This window comes from Rhinolophus sinicus, chromosome 14 (assembly GCF_057876585.1).
Source record: "Rhinolophus sinicus isolate RSI-liver-muscle chromosome 14, RSI-T2T, whole genome shotgun sequence".
In the NCBI taxonomy this organism is placed as follows: Eukaryota; Metazoa; Chordata; class Mammalia; order Chiroptera; family Rhinolophidae; genus Rhinolophus; species Rhinolophus sinicus.
This window is the reverse complement of record NC_142514.1, coordinates 153095633-153120916: the sequence shown is the minus strand read 5'-3', so window position 1 is coordinate 153120916 and position 25284 is coordinate 153095633. Positions and strand designations below refer to the sequence as shown.

The 25284-nt window shown below is 54.4% G+C and overlaps 1 protein-coding gene across 4 annotated transcripts in view; it reads right to left on the bottom strand.

The window, feature by feature from the left end:
• Positions 1-581: 581 nt before the first annotated feature.
• The window catches only part of OTOG (otogelin), a 73589-nt gene continuing 48886 nt past the window's right edge, over positions 582-25284 (bottom strand). For 2 of the 4 annotated variants that reach the window (XM_088791669.1, XM_088791670.1), the window contains exons 34-56: positions 23345-23462; positions 22533-22612; positions 20236-22034; positions 19240-19408; positions 18796-18941; positions 18162-18251; positions 17266-17449; positions 14789-15009; positions 14418-14556; positions 12860-13054; positions 12449-12661; positions 11794-11898; positions 11493-11600; positions 10968-11069; positions 9364-9462; positions 8268-8308; positions 7118-7193; positions 6859-7037; positions 6135-6239; positions 5815-5934; positions 4599-4644; positions 2220-2299; positions 582-2127 (exon numbers count right to left, since the gene is read on the bottom strand). In XM_088791669.1, the coding sequence (XP_088647795.1) occupies positions 1927-2127; positions 2220-2299; positions 4599-4644; positions 5815-5934; positions 6135-6239; positions 6859-7037; positions 7118-7193; positions 8268-8308; positions 9364-9462; positions 10968-11069; positions 11493-11600; positions 11794-11898; positions 12449-12661; positions 12860-13054; positions 14418-14556; positions 14789-15009; positions 17266-17449; positions 18162-18251; positions 18796-18941; positions 19240-19408; positions 20236-22034; positions 22533-22612; positions 23345-23462 (4616 nt within the window). In that variant the 3' untranslated portion in view covers positions 582-1926. Of the gene's footprint in view, positions 2128-2219; positions 2300-3857; positions 3914-4598; positions 4645-5814; positions 5935-6134; positions 6240-6858; positions 7038-7117; positions 7194-8267; positions 8309-9363; positions 9463-10967; positions 11070-11492; positions 11601-11793; positions 11934-12448; positions 12662-12859; positions 13055-14417; positions 14557-14788; positions 15010-17265; positions 17450-18161; positions 18252-18795; positions 18942-19239; positions 19409-20235; positions 22035-22532; positions 22613-23344; positions 23463-25284 lie in introns of those variants that run through there. The other 2 variants (XM_088791671.1, XM_088791672.1) reach the window with 2 other exon arrangements.

The window sequence follows — 25284 nt, the reverse complement described above, 5'->3', positions numbered from 1 at the left end:
GGTGCGTGCTTCCTCAGACCTCCGTTTTCCTATTCCTCCCCACATGGGACAACCCAGAAAAGCACTCTCCCACTTGTCCCTTCGATGTGCCAGTGGTCCTTTAAAGTTGAAAGGCCACGAAGAACCCAGTCCCTGGATTCTCCCTTACCCTAGCACAGTCAACAGTGGCTGCAAACACTTACTGAGCTCTACGAGAGAACAACAGGGAGATAAATACAGACACGTTGAAAGGCCAACATGAAACCTACCCTCAGGGCCTGGCCTGCCCCATCCACGTCCTGTGCAAAAGGCATCCGTCCTTGACACCACAGAGCTGGGACCAATCCTCAGGCCCCTCACCTGGGTGCTAGCTCCCCAGGTCCCAATGCCCCCTTCCTGCTTCCCAGCCCTTCCTCTAGGAGCCAGTCTTCTATCAGTTCAGTTCCAACCAGCAGACACCCAAGGAGGGCCTGCTCTGAGTGGAGCACAGGTGGGGCAGAAGTTGGGGTGATCTCCAGGGCCATGAAATAGTGCCTTCTCTTTACAGCTGAAACTTCTTCAGATTCAAAGCAAACCTGACACCCTCAGAGATGCTCCAAGGCTCAATGTCTTCCCATGGTTTATTGGATATATAATCAGAATATAGATACAGGAACAAAGAGGCTGCAAGAACACCTGGGACCATGCTGGCACAGGCGCTCACCCCAACTCTAGGGATACTAGGGCAGCCACTCGTCTCCAGACAGGGCAGTGCTGGGGCCTGACCCTCCTGTTCATGCTCTTTGGAGCCAGCAGTACAAAGGGGCATGGTGTGGGTGGCGCCGGCAGTGTGTGCTGGCAGGAGAACCTGGCCCTGGCTTTAGGAAACACACTCTGGTCAGAGAGAAGCTTCTGACAGATGCTCAGAGACTCAGGCTGCACACATACAGGGCTTGTGTTTTCTACTGGCAGGTGCTCTCCTGCTGAAGAGTCCCAGGAAGCAGTGAGCTGGAAACTGGCTGAACCACAAAACCCACACTGAGGCCCCTCCAGAGATCTGCTCTGCTATGTTCTTGGAGAAAAAGCCATTGCAAAGCCAGGAGCCACCCTGAAGGTACCCGTTAAACCACCTAAGGCCCTTGGAGGGGTGGGCTATCCATCAACACTGAGAGGAGTTGTGCTGGACCCTTGCTAAGGAAGTCCCATCACCACCTCACAAGAGCCAGCCCCCCTGCCAGGAAGGCTGGCTTTGGGGTGGGGGTTGGAGGTGGTATAGAGCAGGCATGGCCTCCTCTGCTAAATCGCTCCTGAATCACAATGTCAATAACAGATCTCAGGGCATCCTGCTCGGGGCTCAGGGGACTTGAACATCACCGACCCACTCCTCGGTCTCTGGACCTGACCTCACAGATGTCGGTGAGACTAAGCCTGGAACCCAACATTTTCGCTTTTGAGAATTCTTTCTGGTGGCTATATGCAGGCCTACATGTTGCAATTAAAGCCCCCTTTTCTGTTACTGTGTCTGTGGTTCTCCCGTGGTCAAAGGGGCCAAGAAAGAGAGTGGGCCCTCACATCCTGACCCTGCACTTGGTGTTGGGTCCAGCTCTGGTCCTGGCTTCTCTGGAAAGCTGTCACACCCACCACCAAAGCACTGCAGTCAGAGATGTGCAGGGACTGGTCTAGGGCCCATTCCAGACCTTAAGCCAGGAGCAGATTTAAGTTCCCCAAGCCCTCAGCTGTGGCACTTTCCCAAGTGTGAAGGAGGGGGATCCCAGACAGCGAGCCAGGATGGCCAGGTGTGGCCTCTTCTGGTCACTCCCTGTCTGCCTGCCACACCATGCTCAGCACGTACCAGCTCTCCAGACCTTTAGTGCCCCCGCCACATAGACACATGCACACTGGGCCAGCTGGAAGCAGAGAGTGGGAGTGGCAGAGGTGGCCCAGCTAGCCCTAGCCCAGCCCCAGGCCTCAGGACCACTGGCAGGCACAGTCGGTGGGTTCCTGCACTGTGTAGGGCACCCAGGTGGCGTTGGTGGCACAGAAAAGCTGCACGGAGCGCCGCTGCAGGCCCACCTCGCGGCAGCACTTGCAGAAGCGGGCATAGGTGTTGATGTTGTAGTTGTAGATGCTGGCAGATGGGCACCTCCCATCGCAGGACACAAGGTTCACCTGGAAAAGGAAGGCCAGTGAGGCAGCCTGCGTAGCCACCACTCCCCTGAGGCCCCTCCCTGCCCCCTCCCTCGGCCTTGTGTGTCACCCACAGGGGTGTTGCTTCTGCATTCGTTCTTGCGGATGGTCATACGGATGGTCACCTTCTTGCAGGAGCGCCCATCCTCTTTACCTGGGGGGACAAAGTGGGTGAGCCGCGGGGGCTGACAAGTGCTCCCAGGGTGGGCCAGATTGGGGCAGTTAGTGTCATGCTGGATGGTCCCTCTGTCAGCATTAGTGCCCATGCAGTAGAGCCCCTCCCCATCAGAGGGAAAGCCTTTTAACTCAGTGCCCTGGAAGGAGGTGGAGGCAGGGAAGGCAGGGGAGACAGAGGAAGATGAGGCATGGCCTGAGGGGCTGTGGGCTAGGGAAGGGGATCAGGGGACAGGGCAGGCTGCCTCCCCACCCCATTCAATCCCTGTCTCTAACCCCTGTCGGCGACCTCACCCCTCTCTGAGCTTCAGCTTTTCTACTCAAGAGGGCTTCTAGCATCACAGTTCTGCAATTCCCTGGATGAATACAAACCCCAGACGCTAGGACCACGCTTGCATACAGCAGGTTCACTCGGGTTCCCTGTCTATCAGACAGGGCCAGGGAGTCACCCACCTCACACAGCTGTTACAGGGATGGAACTTGGTAAGTGTGCAGTTTCCTGCCTGGAGCACGCCTCCCAGAGACAACCAATCACAGGCCTCATTCACACCCTCACCTGCTTGAGTATCGCCTCACTGAGGCCTATCCCGATCCCTTTTGAAATGGCAACTGCTTCCCTCAGCAGTCCCCCCTGATCCCCTTCTTCCCTATTTCTATTCAAGACTCTGTCACCATCCCGTCAGAGACACACTTTTAATTATGTTGTTGGAGGGTAAGCTTTAGGGCCTGCTTTTGCCTGGCCCCGTCTACAATTTGTTATTCTTTCTTCATTCTATAGAAATATTCACTTTCACACCTCGATATGGATTTGTAAGTTCATGTGCTTTTTCTGAATGAAGCCTCCCAAATTCCATAAAGTTCATTCCCCTTAAAACCAGATGCATCCATCCTATTATATATTCTGCTTGTTATTTGTCTCTCCCACTAAAATGTCAGCTCCACGAGGCCTTGTTTATGCTGTGTCTCCCGTGCCTAGAACAGGGCCTGGCACATGGGTGCTCAGCAAATATTTGCCAAATGCATGGCTTGCTCCGGGACCCCAGGGTGCCTGCCGGAAACGGGGAGGGGGGCGATTCCTTTCTGCCGGCCTCTGGGCCTCACCACAGGAGGGTTCCCACCACACCGGCCGGCTGGAGGACTCCTGGCCAGAGGTAAGTTCTTATCCTCCCCCTCTGCTCCCGAGAGGCAGCAGAACCAAGTGCTCCCTGGCTATGGCTCTCTGAGCCCTGGACCGAGGATGGCTGAGTGACCAGCGGGAGCAAAGCGGTGGTAGCATTGGGCATTGATGGGCACCAGATGAGTGGGCACCGCTGAAGCGTTCCCATGCAAGCCCAGGGGATGCAGCTTGCTACCCAGCATGCACTGTTGGCCAAAAGGCCTTCACCAGAGGCAGGGAGCAGGGGTGCTGCCCTCCCCTCCCCCACCGCCAGAGCTGGGGCCACCTAGCAGAAGGGACATTGTTGGAAATAGCAACGCGGCTGCCACCTCCAGTTCCATGGGCTTCCGAGAGGAGTACCTGGGTGGCAGTGGACACTAACCCGTGGAGGAGAGGCAGGGCTAACGGGGACCACGGGAAACAGGGTCCCCGGGGAACCTGGGGAAAGGGATACGGGTCTCAGGTCACATGGGACATTCAGGGAACATGACTTGTGTTCAGCCATTGAGGCACTGAGCCCAGCATCCATGAGGTGGACATAAAACGTCCCAAATTCTCCAGCTCTCCAAGGACGGGTCTGAAGCCTGGGGGAGGGGAGGCATGTGGCAAAGGCACTAAGGCTGATTGGGACCTGCATGCATACATGGTTGAGGGCTGCAGGTTCCAGGAACTGGGTGTGAGAACAGCTGCACAGAGCTCTCACTCAGACTCCCTAGGGACCCTGTGAGCCTGAATCTCACCCAGAAAGACCCTCTGAGACAGGGTTCCTAGCCACAGGGAGAATTCATGTGGGGGGCATCTGGGCTGGGGGTCTTGGCAGAGGCAGAAGGAGGCCAACCAGCCAGTGGGTTACTGACCTCCTGGATGCAATATGCCAACGTCCCCCATCTCACAAGAAACGGGGGCCTTGTGTTGGGTCAGGGACATGAGCATGGCCTCTGTCCACCTGCATATCTGTGCCAGTGCCATGGGCCTCGTGGCAGGGGTGTTATCCTTTCATCTACTCACCACTGAAGAGACACCATCAGAGATGCCAGGCCAGGAACCTAGCTCTCCGAGCCCCAACATGACACCTTGCCCTCCCAGAGCCCCTCACCCCTGGGCCACCACCATGTTCACTCACATGTCCTGCAGCATCCTTCCAAGGAAGGTACCACCGAGCCCCCAACCTGGAGGGAGAGGAGGGAGGGTAGGTGGGAGGTCCTGTCCAGGCCAAGAGCCAAGATCCCAGCAAGAGGCAAAGAGTACAAGAGACTTGATTCCTCTCCTCCCATGATGCCCCAGGGAGCTGGCCATCAGGCCCGGGCAAGAGGGAGAAGGGACCCTGGGCTGGCATGGGAGAGCCAAAGGGGCTCAACTGACCGGTTGGGATACTGGCACTCAGGCTGCCTGTGACCCCCAGTGAGGCTGGAGGCTGGATTAAGATGGTGCAGGGCCTCCCTCTCTCCAGTGGCAGCTCCCCCACACAGAGGGTCAAGGAGGGAGGCATACAGGGCTGACCAACTCGGGTGAGTGGCCTGGGCTCTATCTCAACCTTGGAGAAGTTGCCCCTTTCCTCTGGGCTTAGTTTTCCCATCTCTAAAATGGGGGCAATTATCCCTTATAGCCCTCCTCGATTATGAAATGGGTAAAACAACGGACGTGACAATTCTTTGTAACTAAGTGTTTATGTGTGTGTGTCTGTGTGGGAGGTCTCAGTATATGTGTGTGATTTTGTGAGCATGTGTGTGTGTACATGTGATTTCATATCTAAGTGTGTGTATGAGAGTATGATTGAGTGTAAGTGTATTTGTTTTCTAGGTAAGACCAGAAATATTTAAATGTCCAGTCTTAACTTCAGGAGCTTTAATAATTCAACAAGAACCCAAACCCTCTAAGAAATCCTTTCCCTTGAGCTGTGCCCTCGTGATAGCTATCCATGCTAGTGCTGTGCCCACCACAGGACTGAGCTCCGTGTCTGCATGGTGTGCGTGTGCAAGAGTGCCGTGGTGTGTGACGGTGCGTGGTATGCCCTGGCAGGCAGAGGTATCAATGTCCCTGTGGAGTGTGCAGCCAATGGCCTGTGTTGGCATGTCTGTGAGTGCGCCTAGAACCTGTGACAGTGTACGTTTGCTTGCATGTGTGTGTGGCCATGTGATATGTGAGCATGTGGCGTGTGATGTGCTCAGAACAAAAATGCGTGGAGAGATGTGGAGTTGGGGAGGCAGGGCAGGCACACACACAGGCTGCAGGGAAACCGTCCTCCCACGCCCCTGCACACAGGACCTCCCCCCGCATGAGTAAGACAGCTGATGCCCCGGCCTCAGGCCGTACTGCAGGAGGAGGTGGCTGGCACTGACCTTGGCACACTCAGTCTCGTTGAGCGGTGGGCAGCTGATGGGTGAGCGGACAAGCACAGCGCCCAGGGGAGTGTTGCTGCAGTGGTGGCGGGCGCACTCAGCGATCCAGGACGCCCCGGGCTGGAGGGCACACAAGTGGATGCTGGGGACTTGTGGCCAGATGGATGGCCTGAGAGAACCAATAGGGCATAGCTCCAAAGACAGGTGTAGCCCAGGACCTGGCACTATCCAGGACCTTGTCTGTACCTCGCCCTGGGCTCTGGTCCTACGTGTCCCCTCCTGGGACCCCTTTTCAGGTGGGCAGTGAAGGGGCTGCATACCAAGAACAGGGAGGTGGTGCCGTTGGGGAAAGTGAAGAGGCAGGACACATTCCTGCAGGAGCCACAGCAGGCCGCCAGGTCTCGTGGATGCTCGTACTCCTGGTTCTGCAGGGCAGGGTGGGACGCGATGGGTCAGCCATGTGCCCACCTCCACTTTCCTGCCTTTCCTACTGTCTGCCTGTCTCTGAGCCCAGAGAAAGTTCCCCTTCACATGCTCAGGAGGGGGGGCTCCAAGGCTCCCTGTGTCTCAGGAAGGAACATCATCCTATGTCTACCACAAGCCTCCTTTGCCTTAGTCGCTAGGCCCAGCCCAAGGGGTCAAAGACCATTCCCACCCCTTTTAGAGACAGCACTGCTGGTAATTACGGTTGCCAGTTTGGGTTCCAAGACACCTCAATTGGAGTTCCAGTTCCTATGGCACTTTGACAAACGACTCAGTTGGTCAAACTCCTTAAACCTCAGTTTTCTCATCTGAAAAATGGGAACAATTCTAACCCCTTCTGTTCAACTAATATTTATCCCTTACTAAAAGCCAGTCCCTGTCCTAGGTACTGGGCCTGTAGAAGTGCTCAACAAACGGCAACAACCACAAACACTGCCCATTGTCTAGACTTGTTTAGAGAGCTTGGGCCAAGCTCGAGGGGCCCCTCTGATTCCTGGAGCACCTGGGCCCTGCCGGGTGAGCCCGCCTGACCCCACACACCATCATCCTGAGCTCCCCTACCGCTTCGCAGCGGACATCACACAGCACAGACGTGGTGTTGATCTGGTAGAAGCCGGTGAGAGGGTCCAGCTCGTCAGTACAGCGGGAGGTGTGGCACACGCCTTCTGCCGAGAGCTCCACCACTGTCTGGCCCGGCTGCATCACCCCCAGCTCTCGGCTCAGACATACAGGGGCCTTCACTGGATGGGTGTGCAGGGTGGCCACAGTCACTGGGAGCCCGGCACCCACTCCCCAACCCCGGCTCTACCTCCTCACTCACCACACTCGTATTTGGCGCAGCCACACACGTTCTCCACGCTGTGCATGAACTCTTCGTCCAGCTGGGACTTCTCCCACTAGGTGGGGCAGAGCCAGTCAGCACCCCGGGGTGGAGAGGCCGTGCCCTGTCCTTGGGGGCATCTGCCATCTGTGCCCTCTGTCTCTGTCAATTATCTCCTTGCAGTAGGTGGAAAGGAGGCTGGCAGGCCTGGGGACCCTTGGCACCCTGTGAGCTCAGTTACCCTCCCACGGAGGGAGACCCGCCCAGTGTGGCTTCCGAGCTTCCCCAGTGAGGAGCACTCCCCAGTGTCCTCTCCCAGGGCCTCAGGCCTCTCCTGTCATTCTGAGCACCCACTGGCCCCTCAGTCAGGGACTGCTGTGTGGCCGCCGGCCCAGAATCCCACTTGGCTCGTACTACTTCCCTTCTTCCTCCACCAGTTGAAGGGAGAAAACGAGGTGACAGGAGACAAAATGAGAAGGAAAGCATGCTGGGGTTGGGGGGAATATACATAATTCAGAAAATTATGTGAAAAACATAACTTTAAACATAATTGTACATTTCTCAGAGTATTTTCACTTTCCTCAGTGGCTGTGCAGCGTGGTGATTAAGGGCATGGTCTCTGGAGTCAGATTTCCTGGGTTCCTACCCTGGCACTGTGACTTACTAGCCACATGACCTTAACCTTAGTTTCCTTGTTCGTATAATTGAGATAATCATAGAATTCACCTCACTGGGTTGTTCTGAGAATTAATATGATAATATGTTATACACTAAAGGCCTAGGAAAGCTCCTGGCATATAGTTAGCTCTCAGTAAACATTAGCCGCCATCATGAGTATCGTCACCACCCTCATGATCATCTTCACCGTCTCTCCTATCACCACTACCATCATCATCACCAGCATCTTCATCGTCACCATCATTATCATCATTGTACTTAATCCTCACTGCACTCGAACCATGGTCATGCCCACTCTACAAAGAAGGGCGCTGTGCCCAGACAGCAGAGCTTGGGACAAGAACGCTGACTTTCAATCCAAGGCTCTTTGCACTATATTAAAGGAATCAGGTCTCCTGGGGAAGGGATGAGTAGAGAGGAAAGGAAAGGGAAGGCAGACCAGGGAGAGTGGGGAGGGACAGGGTCTCCATACCAGATGGCAGCGGGGCACTGGGATTGTGTCGCAGTCACACTCTGAAAAACAGGAGGGGCCAGGACCCACCTCACCAGAGATGTCCGGGTGGAAGTTCCTCTGGGTCTTCAGACCCTTCACTTCAGGTCCAACCCCTCCTGCAGCCTGCGTACATTCCCCCATGGGGGCTGCAGCTCCCCTGGTGGCGCAGGTGGGGCAGTGATGGGTCCTAACACCAAGCTCCGTACTGGGTGTGGGGTGAGGATAAACAGGCAGATGGACCTGGCTTCATGCCTTCCCTGGCTCTAGAACCCATTCTGGAGAAAATGTGGGGCCTCTCCAGGCATGAATATGGCAAGGGTGGAACTTCTGACCATCTGCATTTCCCAAATCTATTTTCCAACAAGCTCAGCTTTACTACTCCAAGCCACAATCCAGCCTTGTTCTAAGCTATGAGGGAGCTGACAGCGGAGGCATCACTAGCAAACTGAAGGGATGCACCAGCTGTAGTTTCAGGGCGAGGAGCTTCAGCGCAGAGTGGCTGGGCACTCACTCACGCAGCAAGTCGTTTTACGTGCCTACTCTATGCCAAGCTTTTCTCTGTGCTCTGGGGACAAAGCAACTAAAACAGACTAAAACCCCTGCCCTCATGAAGTTTACACTGAGGCCTGGAAAAGGACAGGCAAAATATCTAGATGCAAAATATACTTTCTTAACTCTTTTTAAAATAACATTTTTATATAAAGGCCTCTGCTGTTCATTATTGACACCCCCACTGGGTCCCCGAAAATGACCTGAGGTGGATTTTAACAAAATCACGTTTACTATCGTATAGTTGCAATAAAGACTTTTTAGATGGAAAACCTTTCTGGAACAAGGAGCTTGCTTCTTTCCTTCTTTTATCCTGGGGAGGAAACGGTGTAGGAGGAATGCTCTGTACTCAGAGAGCGGCTGTAATGGGGGAGGAAGATGATTTGGGTGGCTTCCCCCCTCCGGTGGCTCTGGAGAGACAGAATCTGAGCAAGTGGATAATGGTGGGTCTGTTCCCCGCGCCCCCTCCTCACAGGGGCCCTGGAACTCTGCCTTCAGTGAACGGCCTCCCTGTCCCAGGACTTACCACAGGACTTATAGGGGCAGCAGCGGTCTGGGCTCCACACCTCCACCAGGGCAGTGCCCATGCCACACTGCACTTGGGGACAGCGGAAGCTCTCACACACTACATGGGAGAGGAAGCAGGGGACAGACACATCAGCCACAGACAACGTAGAGCATTAATCCTCAGAAATGCAACATTGGCTAAGGAGGGTGTGGCCGCCAGCTCCTCCTTAGCAGAAGCTCCCCCCCTCCACGTCCTCAGAAACGCTCGCAGGCTGGAGTCCAGGGGAGAAGTCTGGGCTCCTAGAGTCTCCCCATAGAACTCCATCAGGAGACCCTAATTCTGCTCTGGGAGGTGTTAGTGACATGGCAATGTCAGAACCTTAATTAACATCACTAAACTGGGCCTCCTCCCTGCCCCAGATTCTGTGTCACCCTGAAATGAGTGATCAGAGGGAAACCAGTGACCAGGATAAGCTCCATCGACCTGGAACGGTTCCCTCTAGAGGACAGGACAGTCCTTCCCACCTGGGGAAACCACCCGCCTGTGCCTGTGCGTCAGCCACTCTCTAGGGCTCACGCTTCCCCTCTTCCTATTCTTCAGGCAGGTCCCACTTAGCTTAGGGTTCCTCGGCCATTCTCACACATTGCGAGACCAAGGCAAGGAGTGAGGGAATCTCAGAGCACAACGTTTTGGTGGGGAGGGGAGGTGCAGGGTCGGCACTTAACATGCAGGACTGTAAGACTTATTTATCAACTGATATTTCCAAAAATTAGGAAGTGGAGGAAGAGAAGGACATTTGTACAGTGTCAAAGTACTGGATTACTTTCTGGTTGAAAGAGGAAAAATGTAAATGTCAAAGGGAGAGAGATGCGACAGTCACCACCCTAGTCCAGGGCCCATGCCAACTTCAGTGAGAGTGGCTCAGCCATATAGTACGGTGTGAAGTACTATGAAGCTCCTGTACTGTCCAGTTAAAAAAATTTTTTTTAATTGAATCCACCAAGCCTTAGATCTAACGTCCAGTTTATAGGAAGCACAGAGGCTAAAGGAGCAAGACAGACCGTTCTGAGAGGAAACAACTGGATTAATCCAGAAGGTGGGGCTTCCTACAGGGCCACAGCCCAGGCTCTCCAATGTAGTGTCACACAGGAAAAGGGACCTGTGCTAGACGAAAGGGTATTTAAGAGACGTCATATTAATGTATGGTCCTGGGTTGGGCAAGCCAAGAGAACCATGAACTGGGTATGATAGCATTTGAAAATGTATTAATATGGAAAGGTAAAGATGGCAGCTGGTGAAAAAAGAACATGTACGGGATGACCTCGTTTTGATAAAACACACACACGCAAAGTCAGAGAGAGTTCCTGACAGGGTACGCACTCAAGTGTTGACAGTAGAATATCTAGGAGGTCGGAAGATAGTATTTTCATTTTGTTGTGTTTACTTGGATTTTGTACTTTCTCCAAGGCATATACAGTGCTTTTGTGATAAAAGTATAATGAAGGCTGGGACAACGTGACAGTGTCCTTGGTCCTGGTGTGAGGACTTTGTGAAAGGCCCAGTGGCCCATAAGGGTCCCTGGATCCCCTTCCAGCCATGGCCCCCGTCGGGTCAGGACTCACCACACTGGTACAGAGGGCAGCAGAGCTCCGTCGTGTTCTTGCCCACGGTGAGGGCCTCCCCTTCCTGACACTCGGGGATCGGATCTGGACAGTCGCCACAGGCTGAGAGGGGAGAGGGGCCAGGGCTGTCACAGGTAGTCCCCTTCATGGGGGGCTTGGTAGAGAACAGGTTGCTGGGTGGGGACACCTCAAAAACCCAGTTGTGATAGGAGTTAGACTAACAGCAGTGTTTCATGCTCTCATGTGACCTGTCCTGGAATCAGAAGTTCTCCCTCGTGTCTACCTAAAGTCTGACACTGAATGAGCACTGATTTCCTCATGCTCAGTCACATAGGGGGTGAAGCGAGGACCGCTTTCCTCTTCACCCTACACTTTTCTCTGGACGGGGATCTCACCCTTCTTGTGCCCAGCCCACCCGAAGACCCCTACCCTCTCCTCCCAGCTGCCCACGGAAGCAGGGGTGAGGAAGGGGGAGTGGCTGCAGATTAGGTTTGTGTACTGATATCTGAGGGCACGCCCACCCACCGCAGAAGTAGACAGTGCAGCATGAGTCCCCCAGGCGGCCAGCAATCAGCATCTGGTCCTGGCGGCAGCTGGGGACCACCACTGCCTCACACTGGTCTGGGTCACACTCTGGGGAAAAGACAGAATTTAGGAGCTGGGAGCAGACGCTGCCTGGCCACGCCAGCGTTCCCGCCCGAGCTCTGCCCTCATCTCCAGCCAGAGCCCAGACCCCAGAGGTGTCCTTGCTCCCCTATCCCAGCTGCAAGGCACCCGCCTCCCCCAGGTGGTCAGTATCCCACTGTCACTGCACGGGACCTCTCACCACAGCTGTAGCTGGGGCAGCAGGAGTCCTCCTGGAAGTGGGTGAGCAGCCGGTGTCCTGGGCGGCAGGTCGGGGCAAGGCCCTCGCACAGAGAATGGTTACACACTGGCCCAGGGGCCACAGGGCCTGTCACCTGGGGGCTGGGACACGCCTCAGCCTCCAGCCCTGCCCAGCCCCTGCACACCTCGTCCCCATGATGCCCCCAACCCCCAGGGCCCATGTTCCTGGAAGGGGCCTCTGAGGGTCACACAGGACAGGGACAGAAGAGCACTAAGAGTTCTTGTTCATCGTGATGGGCTGCGTGCCCGCTGCTGTTCTAGATCAGTATTAACTTCCGTAACTCGCACAACAGTCCAGAGGTGGGTACCGTTATCAGCCTCGTGTTACCAGAGAATTGATGGAGGCCCAGAGGGTGTTAAATGATCTGCCAGTGTCCCAAGGCTGCCTGGTCCCACAGCCCAGGGCCTTTAAGCCCTGTTCACACTGACTCCTAAGGATGGCTCCTGCCCCCCAGGCAGGGTTCTCCACTCCCCTCAACACATCCCCCACGAGACACTTTCATTTTCCCAGGCCTTGTCCTATACATTAAGGTCAGAGCTGGAGCCTTTTAACCATCTGACAGTGGCGATCCAGGGAAGTGACCGATGGGACTCACCACAAGCAGCCCCCAGGCAGCAGGGGTCCTCGGTGGGCAGCAGCAGGATCACCTCCCCGAAGCGTGGGCAGCTCTCAGGGCGGGGGACCGGGCAGTCCAGGTCCACTGGGACGATGGTGTCTGGAGCTTGGCACTGGTGTTGGCAGCATCCGCTGAGGGAACTATTCCAGGTCTCCCCCAGGGCCCGCGGCATCCCTGTGCTGTCGGTGCAGGCTATAGTGGGGGCACAGGGGACATAGGAGTGTGGGGGGCGGACTGTCCCGGGCAAGGTGCTCGCTGGGACATTAACCACCCCAATGCAGCCCCGGAGGGACACAGATAGGCCTCAGCCATTGGGCAGGAGGAAGGTAAAGGAGACATTAGGGGGAGGCCAGCTTTGGAGGGCCCCACCCTGAGAGGGGAGGAACCTACCACACTTCTCCTCCGGGACGCAGAGTGCCGAGTGGCGCCGGTGCAAGATGGTGCCCTCAGAGCAGACGCAGCCCTCTCCCAGCACCTGGCACTGCTCTGGGTCCAGCGGGCCCAGCATCCCATCCTGGCATGTGTCAGGGGGCTCGCAGGCTGCCACACATGCCTGATACGTGGAGTCACTGGAGCACAGGAAGGCTGCAGGGGAACAGTGGACCCCAGGCCCAGCTCAGACCCCAGGCAGGGTAAGGAGGGGGCTGAGAGCATCATCCATGCCTCAGCAGACAGTGCAAAGGGGTTTTGTGTCATTGTCTCTTTCCTCTAGAGCAGGAGTCAGCAAATAAAGTTTTATTGAAACGTAGCCACACCCATTCATGTACCTATTGAATCTGGCTGTGTGTGTACTGCAAGGGCAGAGTTGAGTAATTGTGACAGCCCAGAAAGCCTCAAATATTTACTATCTGGCCCTTTACAGAAAATGTTTGCCAACCCCTTTCTACAGAGGAGTGTTTTCAAACTTTCTTGACTGTAAAAGCTAGGTTTTTACATTGTGGTCCAATACACACGTACATGTAGAACAGTGGTCCTCAAACCCAGTTGCAAAAGAATCCCTTGGGAGCTTTTGAAGTGCCATTAACCAGACCTCACCCCAGACCAATGAAATCAGAATCGGTGATTCTGATGGGGCCCGAGCATCAACACTTTCTGAAATTCGCAGGGCAATTTCAAAGGGAAGTTCGGATTGAGAATCACTGATTTATTGAAACAAAAAAACATTTTCATGAAATAATGCTTAACCTTTCCAAGTGCAGTCCACGCTAGCATTTTCTATTCTGTTGTATTTTCACAATGCTGGTGTTGACCCCCAAAGTTGATCTCAGACCCACTGAGTTGGGATCCATAGTTTGAAAACACTCCTCTACATGGTTTTGCCTTTTCATCTTTTATCTGTCACATTATAGATGTGATTTTCCTGTGAGTTTTTTCCAGCCTTTCTGGATGTGTTCAAACTATACTTTAGGCCGGTCCACCCCTGCTCCACTTAGTGGCCCACCCCACTAAGGCACAGCTAACGGGGGTGGGACGAGGTGCACTTCTGTCTTCTGTGAAGGAGGAGAGAGACCAAAAGAAGAGAAAGATGACCAACTCTGAAGAGCAAAGAACTAATATTTGCTGGACCGTAACTACGTGATAGGCATGTGTGAGGAGTCACTCTGGACACAGTATCTCATGTCCCCTTCAAAACAATCCTAGAGGGCGTCTCCTTACTGTCTCCATTTTATAGATGAAGCAAGGAGACTCAGAGAAAGTGGATGAAAAATAAATGAGAGTTACTTAACTTATTAATGTAAATTATAATAAAAATAAATGTGTTAATGTATTAAAATATTTATCGATTTATTTATCAAGTATTTATTAGTTAATATGAATGAACGCATAATGAAACCTGGGGAAACCTAGACTTGGACGCAGGTCCATAAGCCTTTACCCACTCTAATGGGGGTGGGAGCAACAGAAGCAATGGAGAGTCCCTCTGCCTCCCACCTGCCCACCGACTCACGGCAGTAGTCGGAACGCCGCCACTCGATGCACACATGGAACTTGTGGCACATGGCCACGTACACAGTCAGTGCCACGCAGGGCTGCTGCACGTACTTGGTGTCCCGGATCCACAGCTCACAGAACGACTCCGGGGCAACCTGGGCACATGCATCAGGCAGTGCTGCCTCCCTGCTTCTCCACATCCCAGGCCCAGGTCCCCCAGCCCTGCCCAGGGGCAACAATGAGCCTCTGCAGGCTCCCAATCCTGTCCCAACATCAACACCCGCATCTATGCTCCCCTGCCCTGGCCATTGGCCGGCCCCTCTGCAGGTAGGTGTTGCCATTCCCAGCCCAGCAGTTCCCCCCATGCTGGCCCCGGTTGGCACATACAAAGTGGTGGCAGGCACTGAAGGTGCGGTTGTACACCATGCGAAGGCAAGGTGAGCAGTCAGCTGTGGCACAGCTGTCCGGGCGGAAGCGGGTCTGGCCCACTGAGGTCAGGGAGCTGGGCACCTGCCAGCTGTCCAGAAAGGGAGCAGGGTCCTCGTCTTCACCCACCACAGAACCATCCATCAGGGTGAGGTCATTGGCTGCATCCCCATCACAGATACCTGAAAGGGGCAGAATATCCCATTAGCCACAATAGCCACCACCACTCCCAGGTCCCCAGTCGTCACTGCCTATTCCTCACAACAATTCTTTGAGACTGGTATTACTATTATCCCTACTTTATAGGTGAAGAAAATGAGGCACAGAGAAGCTAAGAAAACAGTTGTGTAAGAAAACGTCTTTGTTCTTAGGAAAGACGTACCCAAGTACTTCGGGATACAAAAACACTTTCAAATGGTTCCGAAAAAAATGCATATAGATATAGCATATGCATAAAGTGTATATATAAATGCATATATATATAATATCTATTTCTATACAGAGAGAAGCAAATGGGGCAAAATGTGAACACTTGGTAAACTTGGGTATATAGGTCAATAATACATGGGAGTTCCTCATATTATTTTTATAACTTCTAAGTTTGACATTATATCAGAATTAAAAGTTACTCCAAAAAAATCTGTTTTAGCAGCGATTGCTAGCTAATTATCACACCTGTTTCCTCTTCTTTCTGGGCAATCTGCTCCCTTGCAGTTGGGTGAGACCATGTGACTGAGTTCCAACCAGTGGAATGTGAGTGAAGGTGATGGGTACCACTTCCGGGCCTAGTCCATACACACTTCCCAACTCTTTTCCCTTCTGTAGAGTTGGAAGCTTGTGTTGAACATGGCAGAGCCACAAGAAGGAAGGAATCTCCATTTGGATATTTACGTGTGCAAGAAATAAACTTCTGTTGTGCTAAGGCACTAAGCTGGGGGTGGGCTGAAGTTTATCTGTCACAGCTTCTAACACGACCTTGACTTCCAGCTTCATGTCTCACACTCTAGGTGCCAGACACACATTGGCGTGCCCTTCACTTTGCTGATACTGCTCCCGCTGCCTGAAACATTTCCTCAGAAGTCCTTCTTTCAAGGGCCTCTCAGATGTACCATCCATGACCTTCCCAATTCTGTGTAACAGACTTTGGTCTTCCTCTCTGAGACTCACTTTCCTTTAGATTCTCACTTTCTGTATTCCCCACATTGCCTTGCAGAGTGCCCAACATACCAAGTGTTCATTTGGATAAAATAGATATAAATTAGCTGACTTCTGCTCTGACACCTACCGACACCAGTTTTGTGAATGTAAAGCATGATGCAATACGAAACCCTCAGATTTTATCAGTGGTCCCAGTGGTCACATTTTTGGTCTTGGCATTGAATCACCCAACGGTGTCAAAAAAGTAGCTTTGGGGGCCCTAGCCCCCCAGATTACTGCTGAGGACAGCACTCTCTGCCAGGTGTAAACAGTAGAAGAAAGAAATGTTGAGAAAAGGATGGTGGTGATGGTGGTGGTGGTAGTCGTGTGAGTGTACGTAAGGAGAGACAGGTGTTTGTGTCCGTAAGGACGGAAGCTTCATAAAACAGGGATTTTGTCTTTTTTGCCTCCTGTCCTGTCCCCAGTGACTGGTACCTGGGAAATATGTGTTGTGTAAATGAAAGAATGAACATGAAGCAGACGTACATGTGTTAGTACAAGTGTAGAGGGCATTTTGAGTACAGGCGCATCGTGTAAATGAACAAAATGGGTACAGACCTCGTACAAGTGGAGAGCATGAAAGTATGTGTTTGTATAAGTATTCCTATGTCATCATCATCATAGTCTGTCATGGCAGTCTGTCATGGAGCATCCTGTGGGGGCCCACGTTCTCCTGCCCTTGCAAAGAGCAGCAGTCCATACTCAGATTCTTCCTTTACCCCTTTCTCTTATCAAAATACATCCAGTCCCATGCTCTCTATGATCATGCTGTGGTCTGAAGAACACTAGTGCTGTGTGTTGTGGCAGCTCTGCTGTGTCACCTTAAATAAGCCACTTAACCTCTCTGAGCCCCCTTTCTTCTTTAGTTCAATGGCCATCTCTCAGGGTTATTGTGTGGATGACCTGGAATAAGTGAGATCAGAGTGTGGAAGTGCTTCATGAAATGCCCAGGCATAGGCAGATGGGAAGGATTATCTGGTATTAGGAAGCTATCAGGGAAGCTGACAGACAATTCCGGATGAAGTGACAACCGGTGGAGGTTAGAGCCCTGTGCCATCTCCCTGGTGGCAGCTTCAGCCCCAGAACACAAGACATTAGGTCTCTCTGCCCTGGCAGCTGCACTGGTCCCAGCTCTGGCCTGGCACTCTGCCCCAGTTTTCCCTGGTCCAGGGGCTCCTGGTCTGGGGGGCAGAGGTGGACCCAGGAAGCATCCCCCTTCCCCTAGCTGGGTTCCACCTCACCACACAGGCCGCGGCCCTGGGCCTCGCTGGCTTTGCTGGCCTCCAGGATCATGAGTCCTGAGCTGTGGAGCCACTGGATCTGGATGTGTGATGGTGTCCGGATCACATACATGTGGCCTGTGTCCTCAATTCTGAACCCATATCTGCTCATGGGGGGCCACACAGGCTGGGAGTCCACAGTCACCTTGTGGGAAAGGGGTGTTTAATGTGAACACAGCTTGTCTGTCCATCCAGCCATCCAGCCATTTATCCAACTAATAGTTATTAAGCACCTGTTATATGCCAGGCTCTGTTTCAGGCACAGACAGCCAAGACACAACACGGCCCAAGTTGGCAAGAAAATTCTGAAGACATTTTTATGAACACAAAACAATGAAACAAAAAAATCGCAATGGCTGGAAACAGGCTGAATCTCTACATCCAAGTTAACACAAATTCTGTGCCTGTCTCATCATTCTATTCTTTCCTAATTCTGCTCAGATCATTTCTTCTAGATCTTCCCTAAACCCCAGGCTCCGGGTTGGGCACTCCTTCCCCGGGGTCTCTCCTTCTCTGTGTTGAACATTAAGACAGAATCCCTCAGGACAAAAGTGCTGAAGAGAGATATTCTAACCCCAATCATTTAAGGCCACTGTCTCTTGCCATTCTAATTTCCTCTCCATCGCCATTCTAACTTCCTTCTGGTACACTTTCTTGCTTGACATTAGGGTGGGTACAAGTATTCTAATTAAAATCACTTCCAAATATACCTAATTTTTCATTATTTTTCTTTAAGAGGGCCCTTCCCCACTCTTGCCCCCAATCGTGAATAAGCCTCAAGGCCCCTCCACCCCTGGACGCCCTGCCCCTCCACTGACTGCTGCCCCGCCTGAGGGCCAGCTCTCTGATGCACTCACCTTCCGGTTGAAGCGGTCAATGACGACCTGACGGGTCAGGTGCGTCACATTCAGCAACACCACACAGAACGGAGGCCAGTTCAGGTGCCCCTGCAGAGAAAGCCCAGCCCTCCTCAGCCCTGCCTCCTCATCCTGGTGAGCAAATGTGACCCCACTCTTCCTTCCCACCCCTGTTCCTGCCCTGCACCTCCCAACAGTATGCTGGGCTGTGCAGATGGTGCAGAATCCCATGGAATATTTTTGGCTCCACCTGCCTTCATGCAAGTCCAGCCACACACACACACACACACACACATAGGCTCATGGGGGCATCATAGTAAGCGATGTAGCTGGCACCCTTGATCACATTTTGTAATGACTTCCCAGCTCCTCTTCACTTCAGTGCCATCCCACGAGCGCCTAGGCGGCTGGGACAAGCTAGGGATGGTACAGGCCCCAGGAAGGGCCAGGAGGTGGTGAACCCCACTCACCCTTTCCCCATGCGCTCATTCCAGGAGGCCTCTGGGAGACAAAGGGAGCGTCCACATCTGTCCTCACCCCCACACTCCTCAAAACCCAAGTCCCTGCTCCATCTCCACCCCAAACCTAGTCAAGCCCCTAAATGCTGGCAGAAAGGGAAGCAGGAGGCAGTCACCAGGTTGGCGCTTTTGCAGTCGAGGACATGGACGGTGATCATTTCATGAGGGCTCTGGCTGAGGATGTAGATGGCCTCCTTGAACAGGGCTGCGTGGCTCCCATCAAAGGTCACGAAGCTGAGATCGGGGAAGATTGAGCATCGGCCTGGTCGGGGCGGACAAGCAGAACAAACAGGTGCCTCTGAGGTGAAGGCTGCTTAGCTTCCCAGGGCAGGTGCCCGGGCCTTTTCCTGGGTGATTCAGAGGCCCTGGGGGCTGGAGGCTCCCACAGAGCAGGCATCAACTAGAGATCAAAGGTCACAAGGGTAGGAAACCCGCAGGTCAGGAGTCACACTGAGGCAAGAAGTCCCATGGGAGAGTTATCCCCATGTCAGGGGCAGAGGTCACGCTAGGGCCGGGGTCTGAGGACGACATGGGGGCCTCCCATGGACCCCAGGACTCACAGGCACACTCCCAGAAGGGGCAGCAGCGGTCCCCGCCCACTCTCACTGCGAGGCCCAGGACCCCACAGCGAAGGGGTGCGATGCCCTGGGGACAGTGCTGGGACTGGTTTACGCGGATCAGCTGGCCCTCCAGGCAGATGTGGCGGACGCAGTCCTCCTCCGCGATTGGCTGGGGCACAGGGTGGGGCCGACATGAGTGCCTGCCCTGTGGCCACAGCCCCACCCCTGTCCTACCCCCCCCCCCCCCGCGGGTTAGGGCACAGGCTCTAGCAAGAGGGAACCCTGAGGAAAAACTGCAAGGGGATAGTACCCTCACCTTCCCCCCACCCAACAAGCCGTGGGGGCCTGGGGCTGGGCTGAGTGTGGGGTTGAGTGTCAGGGGCTGACTCCCCGAGACCTCTGCGTATCTGCCTGGCCTGCGCTCACAGCCCCAGGTACAGACATCCAGACACATTGGCTCAGACTCACAGACACCCAAGCACACTCCCCAACACACACACACACACACACACACACACACACACACACACACACACTCCTCCCTTCCTCTCTCTCTCTCTCAAATGCACAGAGACACACATGGTCTCTGAACATCGTGTATCACGCACACACAGATATCTGAGTGCTCTCTCACACACATGAACACTCATGTGCACACTCCGTCCCATGCAGGGACCCAGACACAAACATGTACACACTGGCACACGCATGTTGTCACACTCTTGTCACCACACCAAGCCATCCAATCAGCCCCTGGGGCCCCAGTGATACCAAGGGGCTGGAGGAACCTGGGAAATTTTTCAGGCTCCAGAGGCTTGGGGGAGGGGTAAGGACAGTGACTCAACCCCATCTTGTGGCAACTGGTTCAACAGCTGCAACAGGCTGTGCCCCTTCCCAGGACTGGGAGAGTGTGGTGGTAGCCAACCACAGTGGCCTGGGGAGAGGGCAGTACGGAGGGTCCCTCTTCAGGGGCCAGAACCCTAGCAGGTCACTCACAACACACACGGCAGATGCATTGGCTTCCATTGTGGTGGTCAAGGCCTCAGCTGACGCCTGCGAGATGCTCTGGACTGCAGCTGAGCGCCCAGACGGCTGGGTGGTGGCCGCTCCCACAGGCTCTGTGGAGAGCCGAGGTCCTGCCGATGTTCCATGGGCCTCGGCCAGCTGAGGGAGCAGCACCAGTGAGCTCTCTCGGGAGACAGTCCTGGCTGAGACAGGGCTCAGGGGATAGGAGGTGGGCACCGGCGGCACTGTGCCGGCCCAGGGACTCTCGGCCTTAGTCACCAAGGTAGCAAGAGTATGGGTCACGGCGGGCATGAGCTCTGTGGGTCTCTCCTGGGCAGAGCCAGGTAGCAAGGGGGGCAGAGACACTTGCTTGGATAGGATGGCCATCTTCTCTGTCGTGCTCTTTTGTGGGGCAACAGATACTGTGGTGGCCACCCCCTCAGCCATGGCCACACCTCCAGGGGTTGGCGATGTGGCCCCCAGAAGCAGGCTGGGAGCTGTGCTGGTTGCCTGAGGGCCTGTGTGACTGGGAGGGTGTACCTGGGCCACAAGGGCCGGGGTAAGAGGCAGGGCTGCATGGAGTGTCTGAGCAGATGGAGTCGTGGCCATGGCAAGAGATGTGGCCTGTTGCTGGAGTGGAGGGGTCATGACAGAGCCCTTGGGGCCAGGTGTGGCCACTGGGGCTGAGGTGCCCACCTTGGCCAGAGGCAGGCTGGTATCAGGAGGCAGACCAGAGAGGAGCTGGGGTGAGCGAGTTGACTCCAGAGACATAAAGGGTGTGGCCCCCAGCCCATGAGCAACTGTGGACAAGCTGGTGGCAGCTGGAGTCCCTAGGGGCCAAGCTGGAGGTCTAGTAGCTATGGTGGTGTGCCGGGTGGGGTGGGGCAGGGCAGTGGGTAGTGGGCCAGGAAGTGGGGATGGAGGCAGGCCCGTGGGCTGGCTGGGCCCAGGTTGGACCTTCTCTGTGGATGGCACCATCTCCACGCCCCTGGTCACCATGGGACTGACAGGAATCTGTTCTGCTGCTGTTCTAGCCTCAGCTCGGGGGCTGCTGGGGCTGGAAACGCCCTGGGTCAATACAGGTTCGGGGATCCCTGTCCTGTTCGTGACCTTCGTTATGGCAGGTGTCCTCAAAGCTTCATGGGATTCTGAAGAAGTGGGGAGCCTGGAGGTCACTGCAGGGGAAGCCTCCGGCCTGGAGGAGGGACTTGCAGGCAGCTCCAGGCTTGGGAAGGCCTGTAAGGGTGTTGTCTTAACAGGCAAGGAGGCAGTGCTTGGGACCGTCACTGCTTTGGTCATGAGTGGAAAGCGAGGTACAGGGGCTGATTGGGAGGAGACTGTGATGTTAGGGCTTCCTGCAAAGGTCACAGTTACCCTGGTCGTCTCCGTGGCACCCAAACCCGTGCCAGGTATAAGCACCTGCTGTGAAAGAGGGAGGGATGAGGACCCTGGGGCATGGGGGGTAGGCAGGTGACTGGCAGCCACCCCCTTGCTGGCTGGGGTCTCTGTGGGGTGCGCAGGTAGGTTAGATGCAGTGACCCCCAGCGGCTGCTGCAGAGTGGCTTGGGTGGGGCCGGGAGGCAGCGTTGGACCCTCAGTGGTTGCCATGGATGGATGCAGGGCCGTGGTGAGTGGGGCAGCTGCGGTGAGTGCTGGCCTGTAGGAGGGAACCCTAGGAGTGTCCTGTGGAAACTGTAGCTCCTGGTCACTGGGGGTGGGCAGCGCTTGACTGGGAGGCAGGGTCTCATTGCCAAGGGCTTCTGTAGGAACCAAAACCGCTGGCTCCACACCTGGCAGATAAGAGAAGAGACTCAGATGGCAGGGTAACTATTGCCCCAGGGCTCATCACTGGGCAGGGCCATGAGGCTTCCAGACTGGCACCGTAGGTGAGGCGGGGAAAGCAACTTCCCACAGCCAGTCTGCTACCTAACAGACCCACGGCCTCTGTCACATGGATGACTCAGAGAAGTCAGTGGGTCTGAACCCTGCCCCAGATCTCAAACCCTGAGCCCAGAGCCCAGAGACCTCAGGTCTAAGTCTGGCTGTACCACATTCTTACCACGTGACCCCAAGCCAATCCCTTCCTTACTCGGCCTCATTTTTTATCTGTAAAAAGGGGAGAATGGACTGGATGAGGTCTCCTCTTGCTCTATGGTGTTCCCCTCCTGGAGGTCCCTATGCTGACCTTGCTTGTCCAGGAGCCTGGGGGCTCTGGGCATGACTGGTCCATGAGACCTTGGGGATTTACAGCAAATCTGAGGGAGGGATGAGAAATCCAGGCCACTCACAGTCCTCCAAGTAGACGCATCGCTGTGTGACTTCATCCAGGACCTTGGGGGTGGGGCATGCAGGCATGCAGCCTTCTACCCTGCGGATAAAGCAGGGAGCAGGTTAGTGGTCTGGAATGTGGAGAGGGCCACCTCTTTTTACTTGGATTGAGCATAGCCCTCACCTTTTTCATGACACCTGTCTGTGTGTTCTTATTATGTACACACTCACATGAACCTCCACGAGCTGTCACAAGTGTCCAGGAGCTCACATACCCAAACACGCATGCCGCAAACTCCTGCTCTCAGACCGAGAGGCAAACACTCACAAATAAGGTTCAGCTGTACACACACTGTGCAGGCACTTGCATGCACATACTCACGTGTCTCCACTTAGGCACATTCTCACAATCCCCCTACTCACCTGCAGGACACAGACATAATATATATACATATACATCCACATGGACGGCTATGAACATCAGTGTATACACACATGCGTGCAGCTGCACCAACACCCAAATACATTCAGTTCCTGCACACACACCTATGCACGGCTGTACAAGCCCAGGCATAACTGTACACACACACTAACACTCACAGGGCTCTGCTATAGGTACATTGTGCACAAAACGATACTCACATATGTCCATATGGGGCATGTTTACCCTGGTACCCACCCCCTGTACACGCAGCACATAAAACATGCATACACAAGTATATGTGAGTACGTACACACTCATGCTTCTGCCTACAGACTACATACAAGCCCACTCCCACACAGGTACACTCAAATATGCTAATGTTCACACCTTGACTCCATGCCATCTCACCTGGGCACATCCTGGCAGCTGGCTGCCTGTGGGTCCCGGCAGGTTTGGAAGCAGGGGCTGGCACAGGCATCATAGCGCCACTCACAGATGGGGTAGGCAGTGCCCGATGACTTGGCATCTGGAAAGGCGACCCACCCCACAGTTCCAAGACTGAGTGAGCCTGGTCACCAGCCCCACGCCAGGTGCCACAGCACAGAGGGTATCTAGCTCAGCCCATGCCCACCCTGCCCCATGGAAGACACAAATGGACTCATGCAGGAAAAGTGAAGACAACTACAATAAAAGCCAACCTCAGGAGATGCTGCATCTCTTGAGAGTTGGTGTGGGTGCCTGGCGGACCCTCGCGATGGGGCTCAGGGAACTTCATGTTCCCTGAGGGGCCGAGTACAGGGGTTCTCAGGATGGGGGTGCTATGCAGTGGGCAGTTGGAGTTGGGCTTTGAGAGGTGGCCAAAGAGGAGGCTCGGGCTCCTGATTTCTCCATAGGCTGCCTGTCACCCTGCCCATCTGGGACCTTGGCGGGCAGGCTCATCCTGAACCCCAGGACACAGTCCCCTCCTCTTTGCCCTGCCTCTGGCCTGGCCACCGCAGACCTCCATGGAGGCAAGAGGTTTTCCTTTGAGGGGTAGGGGAGACGTTAGGGGAATCCCTTCCCCTCTCAGCCCAAGGCCTGCGGGGCCTCTGGCCTCAGACAGGGGAGAGAGCTGTTCTTCACAAGCCCTACGCTTTCTGTTCCCCGGGGGTCTCCCTGAAGCAGCCTCCTTGTCAGCCAGCCTCGGGATCTGGAGGGTACCGTTTTTCTGAGCAATACCCCTGTTGCCCCAAGTAACATGGGCTACTACTACTAACAGCCGCTGACTCTTAGATACCACCAAGCATGACATGCAACATCTCATAAACATTTACTCATGAATAGTCACAGCAATCCTACAAAGTAGCATTATTATTATCCCATTTTATAGATGGAAACACGGAGGCACAGACGATGCTGGGAACATTACACTCCCAGAGGATATTTCCTCAAAAAAGGCCCTGCGGCCAGTGCCTTGACAAATGAGGGATCCTCAGGCAAAGTCTATAGCCTGCGGGCGGTGGGGGGGGGGGGGCTGAAACAGACAAGACCCCAGACCTCCTTGGCACAAGGGACCAGTCTCTGAAACCGTGGCCTGAGCAGGGAGGTGTGGGCCGGCTCCACAGCAGGCTGGAGGGAGCAGCCCCACCCCAGCAACCCCTCCTGACTTCCTAATCCCTACACTACTGCTGACTGTGAAGAAACCTGTTTTCCCAAGGTCCTTGAGACCAGAACCGAGAACTTACATTTGGGGAGAACCTTCTCTGAGTCAGGCCCAGAGCAAAGCCCATGAAGGGAAATCAATCCTCACAAATATCCCCATTGTTCAGGCAATGAAACCGAGTCAGGGAAATAGGGGTTCTCCTTCAAGTGCCAAGGACCGGGGTCAGGATTCAAACCCAAGGCTGTCTGGCTTCAAAGCCTGGGCTCAGTCCACTCTGCCTTGGTGTCTTCCAGAAAGGGGCAGAGTCCTGCCATCATAGCCACTGATGAATCTGTTCATTCGTGGACTAAATAGATGAGTCCTGAATGTAAGAATGAGCTGGCCCAGGCCTGATTTGTGTGTGTGTATGTGTCGGGTATTGGTGTGGGTGGGGTGATCAATGAAAAGCCTGGCTGGAGATACATTTACACATATGTGGATCCATTCATACAGCACGAGGTACCCTCACAGTCACGTGCACGTATAGGACAGAGAGGCCAGCCTGGTGCAGTAAAGAAATTGTGACCACTTCCTCCAGGGTTTAGGCAGAGAACAAATAGTTTGGGGTAGACATACCTAGCAGCGGGATGGCAAAGCCCTGGAATGCTTTCCAGCCTCAGCTGGAAAGGGCGTGGTGTTGGCCCATCACTGCCCAGGGTCCTGAGCC